This window comes from Scyliorhinus torazame, chromosome 2 (genome assembly GCF_047496885.1).
Source record: "Scyliorhinus torazame isolate Kashiwa2021f chromosome 2, sScyTor2.1, whole genome shotgun sequence".
Taxonomy (NCBI): domain Eukaryota; kingdom Metazoa; phylum Chordata; class Chondrichthyes; order Carcharhiniformes; family Scyliorhinidae; genus Scyliorhinus; species Scyliorhinus torazame.
In genome coordinates, this window is record NC_092708.1 from 188,829,442 (window position 1) to 188,845,231 (window position 15,790).

Genomic DNA, 15,790 nt, shown 5'->3' on the forward strand with positions numbered 1-15,790 from the left:
ATCGCTGCGGTATACACACTCTGCCCTGACAGTGCTTTATAGGCACTCCATGTTCATTGAATAGTTGCAACATCTTTTTAAACATTTTGTTTCTTAGTGCTCCTTCAGACAGGCTCGCTGACATTCAGTGCTCCTTTAGAGACGTTCCCGAAATTTCCAGTGCTTCTTTAGAAATGTTCCCTGCTCCATTTATCAATGCTCCCTAATAGGGTCGCTCCCTGCTATGGTTTGCGGTGCTCTTTTAGAGGCGTTCCCTGTTCAGTTCATCAGCGCCCCTTTCAAGGCGATCCCTGCACTTGACAAAATAATCTCTCTTTGGTGAGGGGCATTTCCCCACATACTTTCTTTGAATAAATGTATTCTGGTAACTGTGAGCACAAAATGATTTGGGCTTTTCTGAAGGCAGTGCAATAGGATCTGAAGAAATGGGTCGGGAGGTGGGGTGCGTACAGGGTCAGGCCGTAGGGGTAAGGGGCAGAATTAGGGGTAGGCTAGTCGGGGAGGGGTTAGAATCAGTGTTGGGCTAGTGGGGAGGGGTTACAATTAGTGGGGATGTTAGAATTAATGTTGGGCTGTGGGGGGGGGGGGGGGGGGGGGCGTAGAATCAATGTTGGGCTAGCGAGGGGGGTAGAATCAGTGTTGGGCTAGTTGGGGGGGGGGGTAGAATCAGAGTTGGGCTAGTTGGGGGGAGGGGTAGAATCAGTGTTGGGCTAGTTGGGGGGTTAGAATCAGTGACAGGCTAGTGGGGGGGTTAGAATCAGTGTAGGGCTAGTGGGGGGGGGGTTAGAATCAGTGACAGGCTAGTGGGGGGGTTAGAATCAGTGTAGGGCTAGTGGGGGGGTTAGAATCAGTGACATGCTAGTTGGGGGGGGGGTTAGAATCAGTGACAGGCTAGTTGGGGGGGGGGTTAGAATCAGTGACAGGCTAGTTGGGGGGGGGCTAGAATCAGTGATGGGCTAGTTGGGGGGGGGTAGAATCAGTGACAGGCTAGTTGGGGGGGGGGTAGAATCAGTGACAGGCTAGTTGGGGGGGTAGAATCAGCGATGGGCTAGTTGGGGGGGGGGGTAGAATCAGTGATGGGCTAGTTGGGGGGGGGGTAGAATCAGTGACAGGCTAGTTGGGGGGGGGGTAGAATCAGTGACAGGCTAGTTTGGGGGGGAGGGGGTAGAATCAGTGACAGGCTAGTTGGGGGGGGGGTAGAATCAGTGACAGGCTAGTTGGGGGGGGGGTAGAATCAGTGACAGGCTAGTTGTGGGGGGGGGTAGAATCAGGGACAGGCTAGTTGGGGGGGGGGGGGGGGGGGGTAGAATCAGGGACAGGCTAGTGGGAAGGGTGGGCGGGGGAGTGGTATTGGGGCGGTCAAGGCCAGGCTCGGAATGTCGGAAGATTGCCCGAGACTGAAGGTCTGATCAAACCAGATCTCTTCGGTCAGGACAGACATCAAAACGGATTGCACTTCACCCGAGAATGAGGGAGGGAACGGACTGTGTGGGAAGACGTGAGTCTACACAGCCCGTCATCCACAGGCTCCCTTTATTGCTCTCCCAGTACAAAATAATTCCTTCTACCTCACAATAATTGTCAGTTGGAATTATAAAGGGCTGAGATTGGAGGAGGAGGAGGAGGGGGGAATGCGGGAGGAGTTCCTTCCAGAGAGGACGGAGTTTATAAAAGGGTTGGGGGGGCGGAGGGATTTATCCAAACAGCAGCCATTAGGAAAGGCGTGGCAGTACCTGCCTACACCTGGGAAATGAGCTGCATGTTAAAGCTGGGCGATCGAGACTGTTTGGTCAGAGGAGCCCCCGGGGAGAGCAGGTCTATGGCCTCCGCCCCCCGGCCCAGACGCTCCTCCTGGAGGCTGATGGTGGAATAGCGGTTGGCGTTACCATGCACCAGATTGGAGCTGCCATCCAAGGTCTGGCTCCCGTTCACCCGATCAAAGGACTTTGTCAAGGAAGTGCTGGCTGTCCGCACAAGGCCGACAGCCGATGCAGCGGGTACAGGCTGACCACTTGTGATCAGCAGGTGCTTCTTCACCGGAGTTAGCTCCATGGCATCTGTTGCAGACCGGGTTGGTGCCAGCTTGCGGCTGCTTGTGTCCCAGATGCAATCAACTGCACCCTCGGCCTTGGGCGTGGTCACGGCACGATCTTTATCTCTGCTTGTTAGGCTACTCGGCGCTTTCTTCAAGCTGCTGCTCTTTGAGCCACTGGGCTGGCTGATGCTGGAAGCCCCCGATGAGAAGCCCTCATCTGCGTCTGTCAGGTGGACGGTCTCATCTCCCCCAGCAGCACCTTGTTGATCTGTGAAACAACAAGCACAGTCGTTTAAGGGAACAGTTACTCTCCAGAGGCGACACAGGCTGAGCAGCTTCACAGACCACATTGAGGGGAAAACACATCACAAACCCCAGTTTTAATAATAATAATAATATGTATTGTCGCAAATAGGCTTACATTAACATTGCAATGAAGTTACTGTGAAAAGACCCTAATCGCCACATTCCGGCGCCTGTTCGGGTACACGGAGGAGAATTCAGAATCTCCAATCCACCGAACAGCACGTCTTTCAGTATTTGTGGGATGAAACTGGAACACATCACAAACCCCAGTATTAAACACACACATCGCAATCCCCAGTATTAAACACACACATTGCAATCCCCAGTATTAAACACACACATCGCAATCCCCAGTATTAAACACACACATCGCAATCCTCAGTATTAAACACACACATCGCAACCCATCAGTATTCACACACATCATAAACCCCAGTATTAATCACACATCACAAATCCCAGTATTAAACGCACACATCGCAATCCACAGTATTAAACACACACATCGCAATCCCCAATATTAAACACACACATCACAAACTCCAGTATTAAACATACACATCACAATCCCCAGTATTAAACACACACATCACAATCCCCAGTATTAAACACGCACATCGCAAACCATCAGTATTCACACACATCACAAATCCCAGTATTAAACACACACATCACAAACCCCAGTATTAAACACACACATCGCAATCCACAATATTAAACACACTCATCGCAATCCGCAATCCCCAGTATTAAACACACACATCACAAATCCCAGTATTAAACGCACACATCGCAATCCACAGTATTAAACACACACATCGCAATCCCCAATATTAAACACACACATCACAAACTCCAGTATTAAACATACACATCACAATCCCCAGTATTAAACACACACATCACAATCCCCAGTATTAAACACGCACAGCGCAAACCCTAGCATTAAACACACACATCGCAATCCCCAGTACTAAACACACACATCACAATCCCCAGTATTAAACACGCACATTGCAAACCATCAGTATTCTCACACATCACAATCCCCAGTATTAAACACACACATCACAATCCCCAGTATTAAACACGCACTGCGCAAACCCTAGCATTAAACACACACATCGCAATCCCCAGTATTAAACACACACATCACAATCCCCAGTATTAAACACACACATCGCAATCCCCAGTATTAAACACACACATCACAATCCCCAGAATTAAACACGCACAGCGCAAACCCTAGCATTAAACACACACATCACAATCCCCAGTATTAAACACACACATCGCAAACCATCAGTATTCACACACATCATAAACCCCAGTATTAATCACACATCACAAATCCCAGTATTAAACGCACACATCGCAATCCACAGTATTAAACACACACATCGCAATCCCCAATATTAAACACACACATCGCAATCCCCAGTATTAAACACACATCACAAACCTCAGTATTCAACACACACATCACAATCCCCAGTATTAAACACACACATCACAATCCCCAGTATTAAACACACACATCGCAATCCCCAGTATTAAACACACACATCACAATCCCCAGTATTAAACACACACATCGCAATCCCCAGTATTAAACACACACATCACAATCCCCAGTATTAAACACGCACAGCGCAAACCCTAGCATTAAACACACACATCGCAATCCCCAGTATTAAACACACACATCACAATCCCCAGTATTAAACACACACATCGCAATCCCCAGTATTAAACACACACATCGCAATCCCCAGTATTAAACACACACATCACAATCCCCAGAATTAAACACGCACAGCGCAAACCCTAGCATTAAACACACACATCGCAATCCCCAGTATTAAACACACACATCGCAATCCCCAGTATTAAACACACATCACAAACCTCAGTATTAAACACACACATCACAATCCCCAGTATTAAACACACACATCACAATCCCCAGTATTAAACACACACATCACAATCCCCAGAATTAAACACGCACAGCGCAAACCCTAGTATTAAACGCACACATCGCAATCCACAGTATTAAACACACACATCGCAATCCCCAATATTAAACACACACATCGCAATCCCCAGTATTAAATACACATCACAAACCTCAGTATTAAACACACACATCACAATCCCCAGTATTAAACACACACATCACAATCCCCAGTATTAAACACACACATCGCAATCCCCAGTATTAAACACACACATCACAATCCCCAGTATTAAACACACACATCGCAATCCCCAGTATTAAACACACACATCACAATCCCCAGTATTAAACACGCACAGCGCAAACCCTAGCATTAAACACACACATCGCAATCCCCAGTATTAAACACACACATCACAATCCCCAGTATTAAACACACACATCGCAATCCCCAGTATTAAACACACACATCGCAATCCCCAGTATTAAACACACACATCACAATCCCCAGAATTAAACACGCACAGCGCAAACCCTAGCATTAAACACACACATCGCAATCCCCAGTATTAAACACACACATCGCAATCCCCAGTATTAAACACACACATCACAATCCCCAGTATTAAACACGCACATCCAAACCATCAGTATTCACACACATCACAAATGCCAGTATTAAACACACACATCACAAACCTCAGTATTAAACACACACATCACAATCCCCAGTATTAAACACACACATCGCAATCCCCAGTATTAAACACACACATCGCAATCCCCAGTATTAAACACACACATCACAATCCCCAGAATTAAACACGCACAGCGCAAACCCTAGCATTAAACACACACATCGCAATCCCCAGTATTAAACACACACATCGCAATCCCCAGTATTAAACACACATATCACAATCCCCAGTATTAAACACGCACATCCAAACCATCAGTATTCACACACATCACAAATGCCAGTATTAAACACACACATCACAAACCTCAGTATTAAACACACACATCACAATCCCCAGTATTAAACACGCACAGCGCAAACCCTAGCATTAAACACACACATCGCAATCCCCAGTATTAAACACACACATCACAATCCCCAGTATTAAACACGCACATCGCAAACCCTAGCATTAAACACACACATCGCAATCCCCAGTATTAAACACACACATCACAATCCCCAGTATTAAACACACACATCGCAATCCCCAGTATTAAACACACACATCGCAATCCCCAGTATTAAACACGCACATCGCAAACCCTAGCATTAAACACACACATCGCAATCCCCAGTATTAAACACACACATCACAATCCCCAGTATTAAACACACACATCACAATCCCCAGTATTAAACACACACATCACATGGATTCGTAAACCAGAGACCCAGAGTAATGACAGCACTACAGATGGTGACATTTGAATTCAACAAAAATCTGGAATTAAAAGTCCAATGATGACCATGGAACAGTGTCGATTGTTGTTAAAACCCCATCTGGTTCACGAATGTCCTTTGAGGAAGGGAATCTGCCACCCTTACCCGGTCTGGCCTACATGTGACTCCAGACACACAGCAATGTGGTTGACTCTTAGCAGCACCCTCAGGGGCAATAAATGCTGGCCCAGCCTGCAACGCCCACGTCTCAAAAATAAACAAAGAAAAACAAATCCCAGTATTCAGCGACACATCATAAATGCCAGTATTAAGCACACATCACAAACCTCTGTATTCACACACATACATAGCTCCAGCTTTCAGACACTCACATACGCAAAAACATTTTGCATTAAACATCACCGTTAAAATATTAAAATGTTCCCAGGCTCTTTGCAGGATCACAGTTTACAAAACAAAATAACACATTCCGGCACGTGTACGGGTACACGGAGGGAGAATTCAGGATGTCCAAATTACCTAACTGCACATCTTTTGGAACTTGTGGGAGGAAACCGGAGCATCGGAGGAAACCCACACAGACACGAGGAATTGAACCTGGGACCCTGGTGCTGTGAAGGAACAGTGCTAACCACTGTGCTACCATGCCACCCTTTAAAAGTACCCAATTCATTTTTTCCAATTAAGGCGCAATTTAGCATGGCTCAATCCACCTACCCTGCACAATCCACCTAGCCTGCACATCTTTTGGGTTGTGGGGGCGAAACCCACGCAAACACAGGGAGAATGTGCAAACTCCACACGGACAGTGACCCAGAGCCGGGATCGAACCTGGGACCTCGGCGCCATGAGGCAGCAGGGCTAATCCACAGGGCCACCCACCAGTGATGAGAAGCTAGGGATGACTGAGTCTATTTCAGAAAGAGCTGAGGCTGGAGGAAGTTCACTGTTATGGAGTGTCGAGGCCAGGAACAGACTTGAACATGAGTATGAGAAATAAAAATTCAAGATGTTGCAAAACTAGGAGTCAATATAGATCAGCAATTGGCGGAGTGTGGAGGATTCTGGGGGCAGTGGTGAACTGGGCCGTCTGTGCGTCCGTGTGGGGGCGGTCTGTGCGTGCGGGTGGGGGCGGTCTGTGCGTGCGTGTGGGGGCGGTCTGTGCGTCCGTGCGGGGGCGGTCTGTGCGTCCGTGCGGGGGCGGTTTGTGCGTGCGTGTGGGGGCGGTTTGTGCGTGCGTGTGGGGGCGGTCTGTGCGTGCGTGTGGGGGCGGTCTGTGCGTGCGTGTGGGGGGCGGTTTGTGTGTGCGTCTGGGGGCGGTTTGTGCGTCCGTGCGGGGGCGGTTTGTGCGTCCGTGCGGGGGCGGTTTGTGCGTGTGGGGGCGGTTTGTGCGTGCGTGTGGGGGCGGTTTGTGCGTGCGTGTGGGGGCGGTCTGTGCGTGCCCGTGGGGGCGGTTTGTGTGTGCGAGTGGGGGCGGTTTGTGCGTCCGTGTGGGGGCGGTATGTGCGTGCGTGTGGGGGCGGTCTGTGTGTCCGTGCAGGGGCGGTCTGTGCGTGCGTGTGGGGGGCGGTTTGTGCGTCCGTGCGGGGGCGGTTTGTGCGTCCGTGCGGGGGCGGTTTGTGCATCCGTGGGGGGGCGGTTTGTGCGTCCGTGCGGGGGCGGTTTGTGCGTCCGTGCGGGGGCGGTTTGTGCGTCCGTGTGGGGGCGGTTTGTGCGTGCGTATGGGGGCGGTTTGTGCGTGCGTGTGGGGGCGGTCTGTGCGTGCGTGTAGGGGCGGTTTGTGCGTGCGTGTGGGGGCGGTCTGTGCGTGCGTGTGGGGGCGGTCTGTGCGTGCTGTTGGGGGCGGTCTGTGCGTGCGTGTGGGTCGGTCTGTGCGTGCGTGTGGGGGGCGGTCTGTGCGTGCGTGTGGGGGGGCGGTTTGTGCGTGCGTGTGGGGGCGGTTTGTGCGGGGGCGGTTTGTGCGTACGTGTGGGGGCGGTTTGTGCGTGCGTGCGGGGGCGGTTTGGGCGCGCGTGTGGGGGCGGTTTATGCATGCGTGTGGGGGCGGTTTGTGCGTGCGTGTGGGGGCGGTTTGTGCGGGGGCGGTTTGTGCGTACGTGTGGGGGCGGTTTGTGCGTGCGTGCGGGGGCGGTTTGGGCGCGCGTGTGGGGGCGGTTTGTGCGTGCGTGTGGGGGCGGTTTATGCATGCGTGTGGGGGCGGTTTGTGCGTGCGTGTGGGGGCGGTTTGTGCGTGCGTGTGGGGGCGGTTTGTGCGTGCGTGTGCGGGCGGTTTGTGCGTGCGTGCGGGCGGTTTGTGCGTGCGTGCGGGGGCGGTTTGTGCGTGCGCGTGCGGGCAGTTTGTGTGTGCGTGGGGGCGGTGTGTGTGGGGTGGTTGTACTTTTTTTCTTCATTTATGGGATGTGGGCATCACTAGTTAGGCCAGCAGTTATTGCCCATCCCTAGTTGCCCTTGAGAAGCTGGTGGTGAGTTGCCTTCTTGAACTGCTGCAGTCCTTGTGGTGTAGGTACACCCACTGTGCTGTTAGGGAGAGATTTAGGTGTTTGCCCCGGCGACAGTGAAGGAACAGCGATATATTTCACTGTCAGGGTGGTGAGTGACTTGTAGGGGAACCTCCAGGTCGTGGGGTTCCCAGATATCTGCTACTCTTGTCCTTCTAGATGGTAGTGGTCGTGGGTTTGGAAGGTGTTGTCTAAGGAACCTTGGTGAGTTACTGCAGTGCATCTTGTTGGTGGTACACACGGCTGCCACTGTAGATCGGTGGTGGAGGGTTTGAATGTTTGTGGAAAGGGAAGCAATCAAGTGGGCTGTTTTGTCCTGGATGGTGTTGAGCTTCTTGAGTGTTGTTGGAGCTGCACTCATCCAGGCACTTGGGGGGTATTCCATTACACTCCTGACTTGTGCATTGTAGATGGTGGACAGGCTTTGGGGGATCAGGAGGTGAGTTACATGTCGAAGGAGTCCATGTGGCTCGTCCAGTTCAGTTTCTGAGCAATGGTAACCCCAGGATGTTGATAGTGGGGGATTCAACGATGGTAATGACATTGAATGTCAAAGGGCGATGATTAGATTCTCTTTTGTAGGAGATGGTCATTGCCTGGCAATAGTGTGCGCGAATGTAACTTGCTACTTGTCAGCAGGGGGGGGGGGGGGAGAAATGTCTGCGTGCGGGGGGGGGAATGTCTGCGTGCGGGGGGGAATGTCTGCGTGCGGGGGGGGAATGTCTGCGTGCGGGGGGGGAATGTCTGCGTGCGGGGGGGGGAATGTCTGCGTGCGGGGGGGAATGTCTGCGCGCGGGGGGGGAATGTCTGCGCGCGGGGGGAATGTCTGCGCGCGGGGGGAATGTCTGCGCGCGGGGGGAATGTCTGCGTGCGGGGGGGGGAATGTCTGCGTGCGGGGGGGAATGTCTGCGCGCGGGGGGAATGTCTGCGCGCGGGGGGAATGTCTGCGCGCGGGGGGAATGTCTGCGCGCGGGGGGAATGTCTGCGCGCGGGGGGAATGTCTGCGCGCGGGGGGAATGTCTGCGCGCGGGGGGAATGTCTGCGCGCGGGGGGAATGTCTGCGCGCGGGGGGAATGTCTGCGCGCGGGGGGAATGTCTGCGCGCGGGGGGAATGTCTGCGCGCGGGGGGAATGTCTGCGCGCGGGGGGAATGTCTGCGCGCGGGGGGGAATGTCTGCGCGCGGGGGGAATGTCTGCGCGCGGGGGGAATGTCTGCGCGCGGGGGGAATGTCTGCGCGCGGGGGGAATGTCTGCGCGCGGGGGGAATGTCTGCGCGCGGGGGGAATGTCTGCGCGCGGGGGGAATGTCTGCGCGCGGGGGGAATGTCTGCCTGCGGGGGGGGGGAATGTCTGCCTGCGGGGGGGGGGAATGTCTGCGTGTGGGGGGGGGAAATGTCTGCGTGCGGGGCGAGTGTCTGCGTGCGGGGCGAGTGTCTGCGTGCGGGGCGAGTGTCTGCGTGCGGGGCGAGTGTCTGCGTGCGGGGCGAGTGTCTGCGTGCGGGGCGAGTGTCTGCGTGCGGGGCGAGTGTCTGCGTGCGGGGCGAGTGTCTGCGTGCGGGGCGAGTGTCTGCGTGCGGGGCGAGTGTCTGCGTGCGGGGCGAGTGTCTGCGTGCGGGGCGAGTGTCTGCGTGCGGGGCGAGTGTCTGCGTGCGGGGCGATTGTCTGCGTGCGGGGCGAGTGTCTGCGTGCGGGGCGAGTGTCTGCGTGCGGGGCGATTGTCTGCGTGCGGGGGGGGGGAATGTCTGCGTGCGGGGCGAGTGTCTGCGTGCGGGGCGTGTGTCTGCGTGCGGGGCGTGTGTCTGCGTGCGGGGCGTGTGTCTGCGTGCGGGGCGTGTGTCTGCGTGCGGGGCGTGTGTCTGCGTGCGGGGCGAGTGTCTGCGTGCGGGGCGTGTGTCTGCGTGCGGGGCGTGTGTCTGCGTGCGGGGCGAGTGTCTGCGTGCGGGGCGAGTGTCTGCGTGCGGGGCGAGTGTCTGCGTGCGGGGCGAGTGTCTGCGTGCGGGGCGTGTGTCTGCGTGCGGGGCGAGTGTCTGCGTGCGGGGCGAGTGTCTGCGTGCGGGGCGAGTGTCTGCGTGCGGGGCGAGTGTCTGCGTGCGGGGCGAGTGTCTGCGTGCGGGGCGAGTGTCTGCGTGCGGGGCGTGTGTCTGCGTGCGGGGCGAGTGTCTGCGTGCGGGGCGTGTGTCTGCGTGCGGGGCGAGTGTCTGCGTGCGGGGCGTGTGTCTGCGTGCGGGGCGAGTGTCTGCGTGCGGGGCGTGTGTCTGCGTGCGGGGCGAGTGTCTGCGTGCGGGGCGAGTGTCTGCGTGCGGGGCGAGTGTCTGCGTGCGGGGCGAGTGTCTGCGTGCGGGGCGAGTGTCTGCGTGCGGGGCGAGTGTCTGCGTGCGGGGCGAGTGTCTGCGTGCGGGGCGAGTGTCTGCGTGCGGGGCGAGTGTCTGCGTGCGGGGCGAGTGTCTGCGTGCGGGGCGAGTGTCTGCGTGCGGGGCGTGTGTCTGCGTGCGGGGCGAGTGTCTGCGTGCGGGGCGAGTGTCTGCGTGCGGGGCGAGTGTCTGCGTGCGGGGCGTGTGTCTGCGTGCGGGGCGAGTGTCTGCGTGCGGGGCGAGTGTCTGCGTGCGGGGCGAGTGTCTGCGTGCGGGGCGAGTGTCTGCGTGCGGGGCGAGTGTCTGCGTGCGGGGCGAGTGTCTGCGTGCGGGGCGAGTGTCTGCGTGCGGGGCGAGTGTCTGCGTGCGGGGCGAGTGTCTGCGTGCGGGGGGAGTGTCTGCGTGCGGGGGGAGTGTCTGCGCGCGGGGGGAATGTCTGCGCGCGGGGGGAATGTCTGCGCGCGGAGGGATTGTCTGCGCGCGGGGGGGAATGTCTGCGTGCAGGGGGGGAATGTCTGCGTGCGGGGAGAATGTCTGCGTGCGGGGGGAGTGTCTGCGTGCGGGGCGAGTGTCTGCGTGCGGGGCGAGTGTCTGCGTGCGGGGCGAGTGTCTGCGTGCGGGGCGAGTGTCTGCGTGCGGGGCGAGTGTCTGCGTGCGGGGGGAGTGTCTGCGTGCGGGGGGAGTGTCTGCGTGCGGGGGGAGTGTCTGCGTGCGGGGGGAGTGTCTGCGTGCGGGGGGAGTGTCTGCGTGCGGGGGGAGTGTCTGCGTGCGGGGGGAGTGTCTGCGTGCGGGGGGAGTGTCTGCGTGCGGGGGGAGTGCCTGCGTGCGGGGGGAGTGCCTGCGTGCGGGGGGAGTGTCTGCGTGCGGGGGGAGTGTCTGCGTGCGGGGGGAGTGTCTGCGTGCGGGGGGAGTGTCTGCGTGCGGGGGGAGTGTCTGCGTGCGGGGGGAGTGTCTGCGTGCGGGGGGAATGTCTGCGCGCGGGGGGAATGTCTGCGCGCGGGGGGAATGTCTGCGCGCGGGGGGAATGTCTGCGCGCGGGGGGATTGTCTGCGCGCGGGGGGAATGTCTGCGTGCGGGGGGGGGAATGTCTGCGTGCGGGGGGGGGAATGTCTGCGTGCGGGGGGGAATGTCTGCGTGCGGAGAGAATGTCTGCGTGCGGAGAGAATGTCTGCGTGCGGGGGGGAATGTCTGCGTGCGGGGGGGAATGTCTGCGTGCGGGGGGGAATGTCTGCGTGCGGGGGGAATGTCTGCGTGCGGGGGGGAATGTCTGCGTGCGGGGGGGAATGTCTGCGTGCGGGGGGGGGAATGTCTGCGTGCGGGGGGGAATGTCTGCGTGCGGAGAGAATGTCTGCGTGCGGAGAGAATGTCTGCGTGCGGGGGGGAATGTCTGCGTGCGGGGGGGAATGTCTGCGTGCGGGGGGGAATGTCTGCGTGCGGGGGGAATGTCTGCGTGCGGGGGGGAATGTCTGCGTGCGGGGGGGAATGTCTGCGTGCGGGGAGAATGTCTGCGTGCGGGGAGAAATGTCTGCGTGCGGGGGGGAATGTCTGCGTGCGGAGAGAATGTCTGCGTGCGGAGAGAATGTCTGCGTGCGGGGGGGAATGTCTGCGTGCGGGGGGGAATGTCTGCGTGCGGGGGGGAATGTCTGCGTGCGGGGGGAATGTCTGCGTGCGGGGGGGAATGTCTGCGTGCGGGGGGGAATGTCTGCGTGCGGGGAGAATGTCTGCGTGCGGGGAGAAATGTCTGCGTGCGGGGGGGAATGTCTGCGTGCGGGGGGAATGTCTGCGTGCGGGGGGGAATGTCTGCGTGCGGGGGGGAATGTCTGCGTGCGGGGGGGAATGTCTGCGTGCGGGGGGGAATGTCTGCGTGCGGAGAGAATGTCTGCGTGCGGGGGGGAATGTCTGCGTGCGGGGGGGAATGTCTGCGTGCGGGGGGGAATGTCTGCGTGCGGGGGGGAATGTCTGCGTGCGGGGGGGAATGTCTGCGTGCGGGGGGGAATGTCTGCGTGCGGGGGGGAATGTCTGCGTGCGGGGAGAATGCCTGCGTGCGGGGAGAATGTCTGCGTGCGGGGAGAATGTCTGCGTGCGGGGAGAATGTCTGCGTGCGGGGGGGAATGTCTGCGTGCGGGGGGGAATGTCTGCGTGCGGGGAGAATGTCTGCGTGCGGGGGGGAATGTCTGCGTGCGGGGGGGAATGTCTGCGTGCGGGGGGGAATGTCTGCGTGCGGGGGGAATGTCTGCGTGCGGGGGGGGAATGTCTGCGTGCGGGGGGGAATGTCTGCGTGCGGGGGGGAATGTCTGCGTGCGGGGGGGAATGTCTGCGTGCGGGGGGAATGTCTGCGTGCGGGGGGGGAATGTCTGCGTGCGGGGGGGAATGTCTGCGTGCGGGGGGGAATGTCTGCGTGCGGGGGGGAATGTCTGCGTGCGGGGGGGAATGTCTGCGTGCGGGGGGGAATGTCTGCGTGCGGGGGGGAATGTCTGCGTGCGGGGAGAATGCCTGCGTGCGGGGAGAATGCCTGCGTGCGGGGAGAATGTCTGCGTGCGGGGAGAATGTCTGCGTGCGGGGAGAATGTCTGCGTGCGGGGGGGAATGTCTGCGTGCGGGGGGGAATGTCTGCGTGCGGGGGGGAATGTCTGCGTGCGGGGGGGAATGTCTGCGTGCGGGGGGGGAATGTCTGCGTGCGGGGGGGAATGTCTGCATGTTGGGGTAATGTCTACGTGTGGGGGGGGGGGGGGGGATGTATGTGCGAGGTGTGTATGGGGGGTACTTGTGTGTGGATGTGCCTGTGGGTGTGGGGTGTGTGTGTGTCTGGTGGGGGACGACGACGCAGAATCTGCCACATGTTTGATTCAAAAGGTCAGGTTTAAAATCCCGATCCGAGATATGAACGCAGAAACAAGCTGACTCTCCTGCGTTGTATTGGAGGAGTGCTGCACTGTCAGAGGGTCCATCTTTAAGATGAGACCTTAACCCAGGCTCCATCTGCCCCCCCCACCCCCGAGTGGACAGCAATTATTTGATGGGACTGCTTTGTTTTCCCAGCTGTCCTGGCCAATTCTTTCCCCAAAGCCAACATGGTTATCTGGTCATTATGTTACTGTTGTGTGTGGGAGCTTGCTGTGCGCTCACTGGCTGCGTACCAACTGGCTGCCAGATTTCCAAACAGAGACAATGCTTCAAAAGTGTTCTGGACGACCGGAGGTCATAAAAGGTGATATATAAAAGCAAGTTTGTCTTTTTATACAATTTACTTGAAGTCCTTCATGCAAAACTTGATTTAAAACTTTCTGGGAGCCTAAATAAATAATTTCAGAGGGAGTTCCACTAAGTGGGTCGTTGCAGACTCGGTGGGCCGAATGGCCTCCTTCAGCACTGTATGTTCTATGTTCTATATTCAAAGGAGTTGGAGAGGGAGTGCTCCTCCAAGCCCCTGCAACCCCTCCCCCACACCCAAACCCTTCCCTCAGCCAGCAACTACCCGAGGTCTCCTCCAGCAAACACCTGGGAATAGAGACCATCAGTTCAACTCTTTGATCGTGAATGCAATGAAAGTAATTCCTCCGAGTTTACAGCAGTCTATCTTTGAGGGGAGGTTTAAAATTAAAAAATTCTGGAAGGGTTTACTTGCGTTGAATGCTCAAACTTGTCATAAGCACTCAAATACCAAAGCAGAACTTCTCCTCAAAAACGCAGCGTGAAACTGCAGTACAGATAACTCCAGCGCAATGCCAGTACTTAGCTAAGTTTCATTTTAAGACTGTCTCTGGGAAGCCCACAGGACAACGAACATTCAAAGTCATGATAACAGCTGATCAACACACATATTTTGACATACATGCCGCGAAACAGAGAGGCAAGATGAAGTAATGCAGCATTCCTGCCCACCAAGCGGCTATATTTGCAGTCCATGCATTGCTACGGTCTCAATACCGCACACAGCCCAGCAGAGAAGCAGATACATTGTCATGCAGTAAAGCATTCAAGATCGCGGTGTGGAGATTGCAATCCCAACACCCAGAACCTGCAGTAATCAAATTAGAAACGAAGCAGCCTAAACATTTTATAAACGATCTCGTTCCAATGGCCAAGTACAGAACTGCGATGCAACCTGCACTTCTAACCGCAGCATCTATCACTCTTTTTATGTATGATGTGGAGATGTCGGTGTTGGGCTGGGGTGGGCACAGTAGGAAGTCTTACAACACCAGGTTAAAGTCCAACAGGTTTCTTAGGAATCACTAGCTTTCAGAGCGCAGTGCGACTCACCTGATGAAGGAGCTGTGCTACAATAGCTAGTGATTCCCAATAAAGGGCAGCACGGTAGCACAATGATTAACACGGCACACCTTTGGGCTGTGGGAGGAAACCGGAGCACCTGGAGGAAACCCTCGCAGACACGAAGAAAACGTGCAGACTCAACACAGACAGTGAGCCAAGCCGTGAATCGAACCTGGGACCCTGGCGCGGTGCGGCAACAGTGCTAACCACTGGGCTACCGCGCCACCCATGCCATGGGATGTAATGATGACTAAAGTCAGCAATTTTCAGGCGTAAATTTAAACTAAACTTAAGTTAAACTTAAGCATGTCACATTATGCCACAAACCCCATAAAATAAACCAGCTCAAAACTGTCCCAGTTACTTCCACAGCAACGGAGGGGTCACACTAACAGCAGACCGCCAGTCTCCTTCTGCACTGTAAACTCTATGATTCAAATCCCATTACTGAAATTCTCGCCCGGCACAGTCCCATCACTGACTCTCTCTCCGCATTATCCCGTCACTGACTGTCTCTCCGCACTGTCGCGTCACTGACTGTCTCTCCGCACTGTCGCGTCACTGACTGTCTCTCTCCGCACTGTCTCGTCACTGACTGTCTCTCCGCACTGTCGCGTCACTGACTCTCTCTCTCCGCACTGTCTCGTCACTGACTGTCTCTCTCCGCACTGTCTCGTCACTGACTCTCTCTCTCCGCACTGTCTCGTCACTGACTGTCTCTCTCCGCACTGTCTCGTCACTGACTCTCTCTCTCTCCGCAGTGTTCCGTCACTGACTGTCTCTCTCCGCATTATCCCGTCACTGACTGTCTCTATCCGCAGTGTCTCGTCACTGACTGTCTCTCCCCGCACTGTCCCGTCACTGACTGTCTCTCCGCACTGTCGCGTCACTGACTCTCTCTCCGCACTGTCTCGTCACTGACTCTCTCTCTCCGCACGGTCTCGT

The 15,790-nt window shown here is 56.3% G+C and overlaps 1 protein-coding gene across 2 annotated transcripts in view; it reads right to left on the bottom strand.

Annotated features, from left to right (window-relative positions):
• Nucleotides 1-1,300: 1,300 nt before the first annotated feature.
• The window catches only part of LOC140394332 (hyccin 2-like), a 139,804-nt gene continuing 125,314 nt past the window's right edge, over nucleotides 1,301-15,790 (bottom strand). For both annotated transcript variants that reach the window (XM_072481531.1, XM_072481522.1), the window contains one exon: nucleotides 1,301-2,303. In XM_072481531.1, coding sequence (XP_072337632.1) covers nucleotides 1,738-2,303 — 566 coding nt within the window. In that variant the 3' untranslated portion in view covers nucleotides 1,301-1,737. The remainder of the gene's footprint in view (nucleotides 2,304-15,790) is intronic.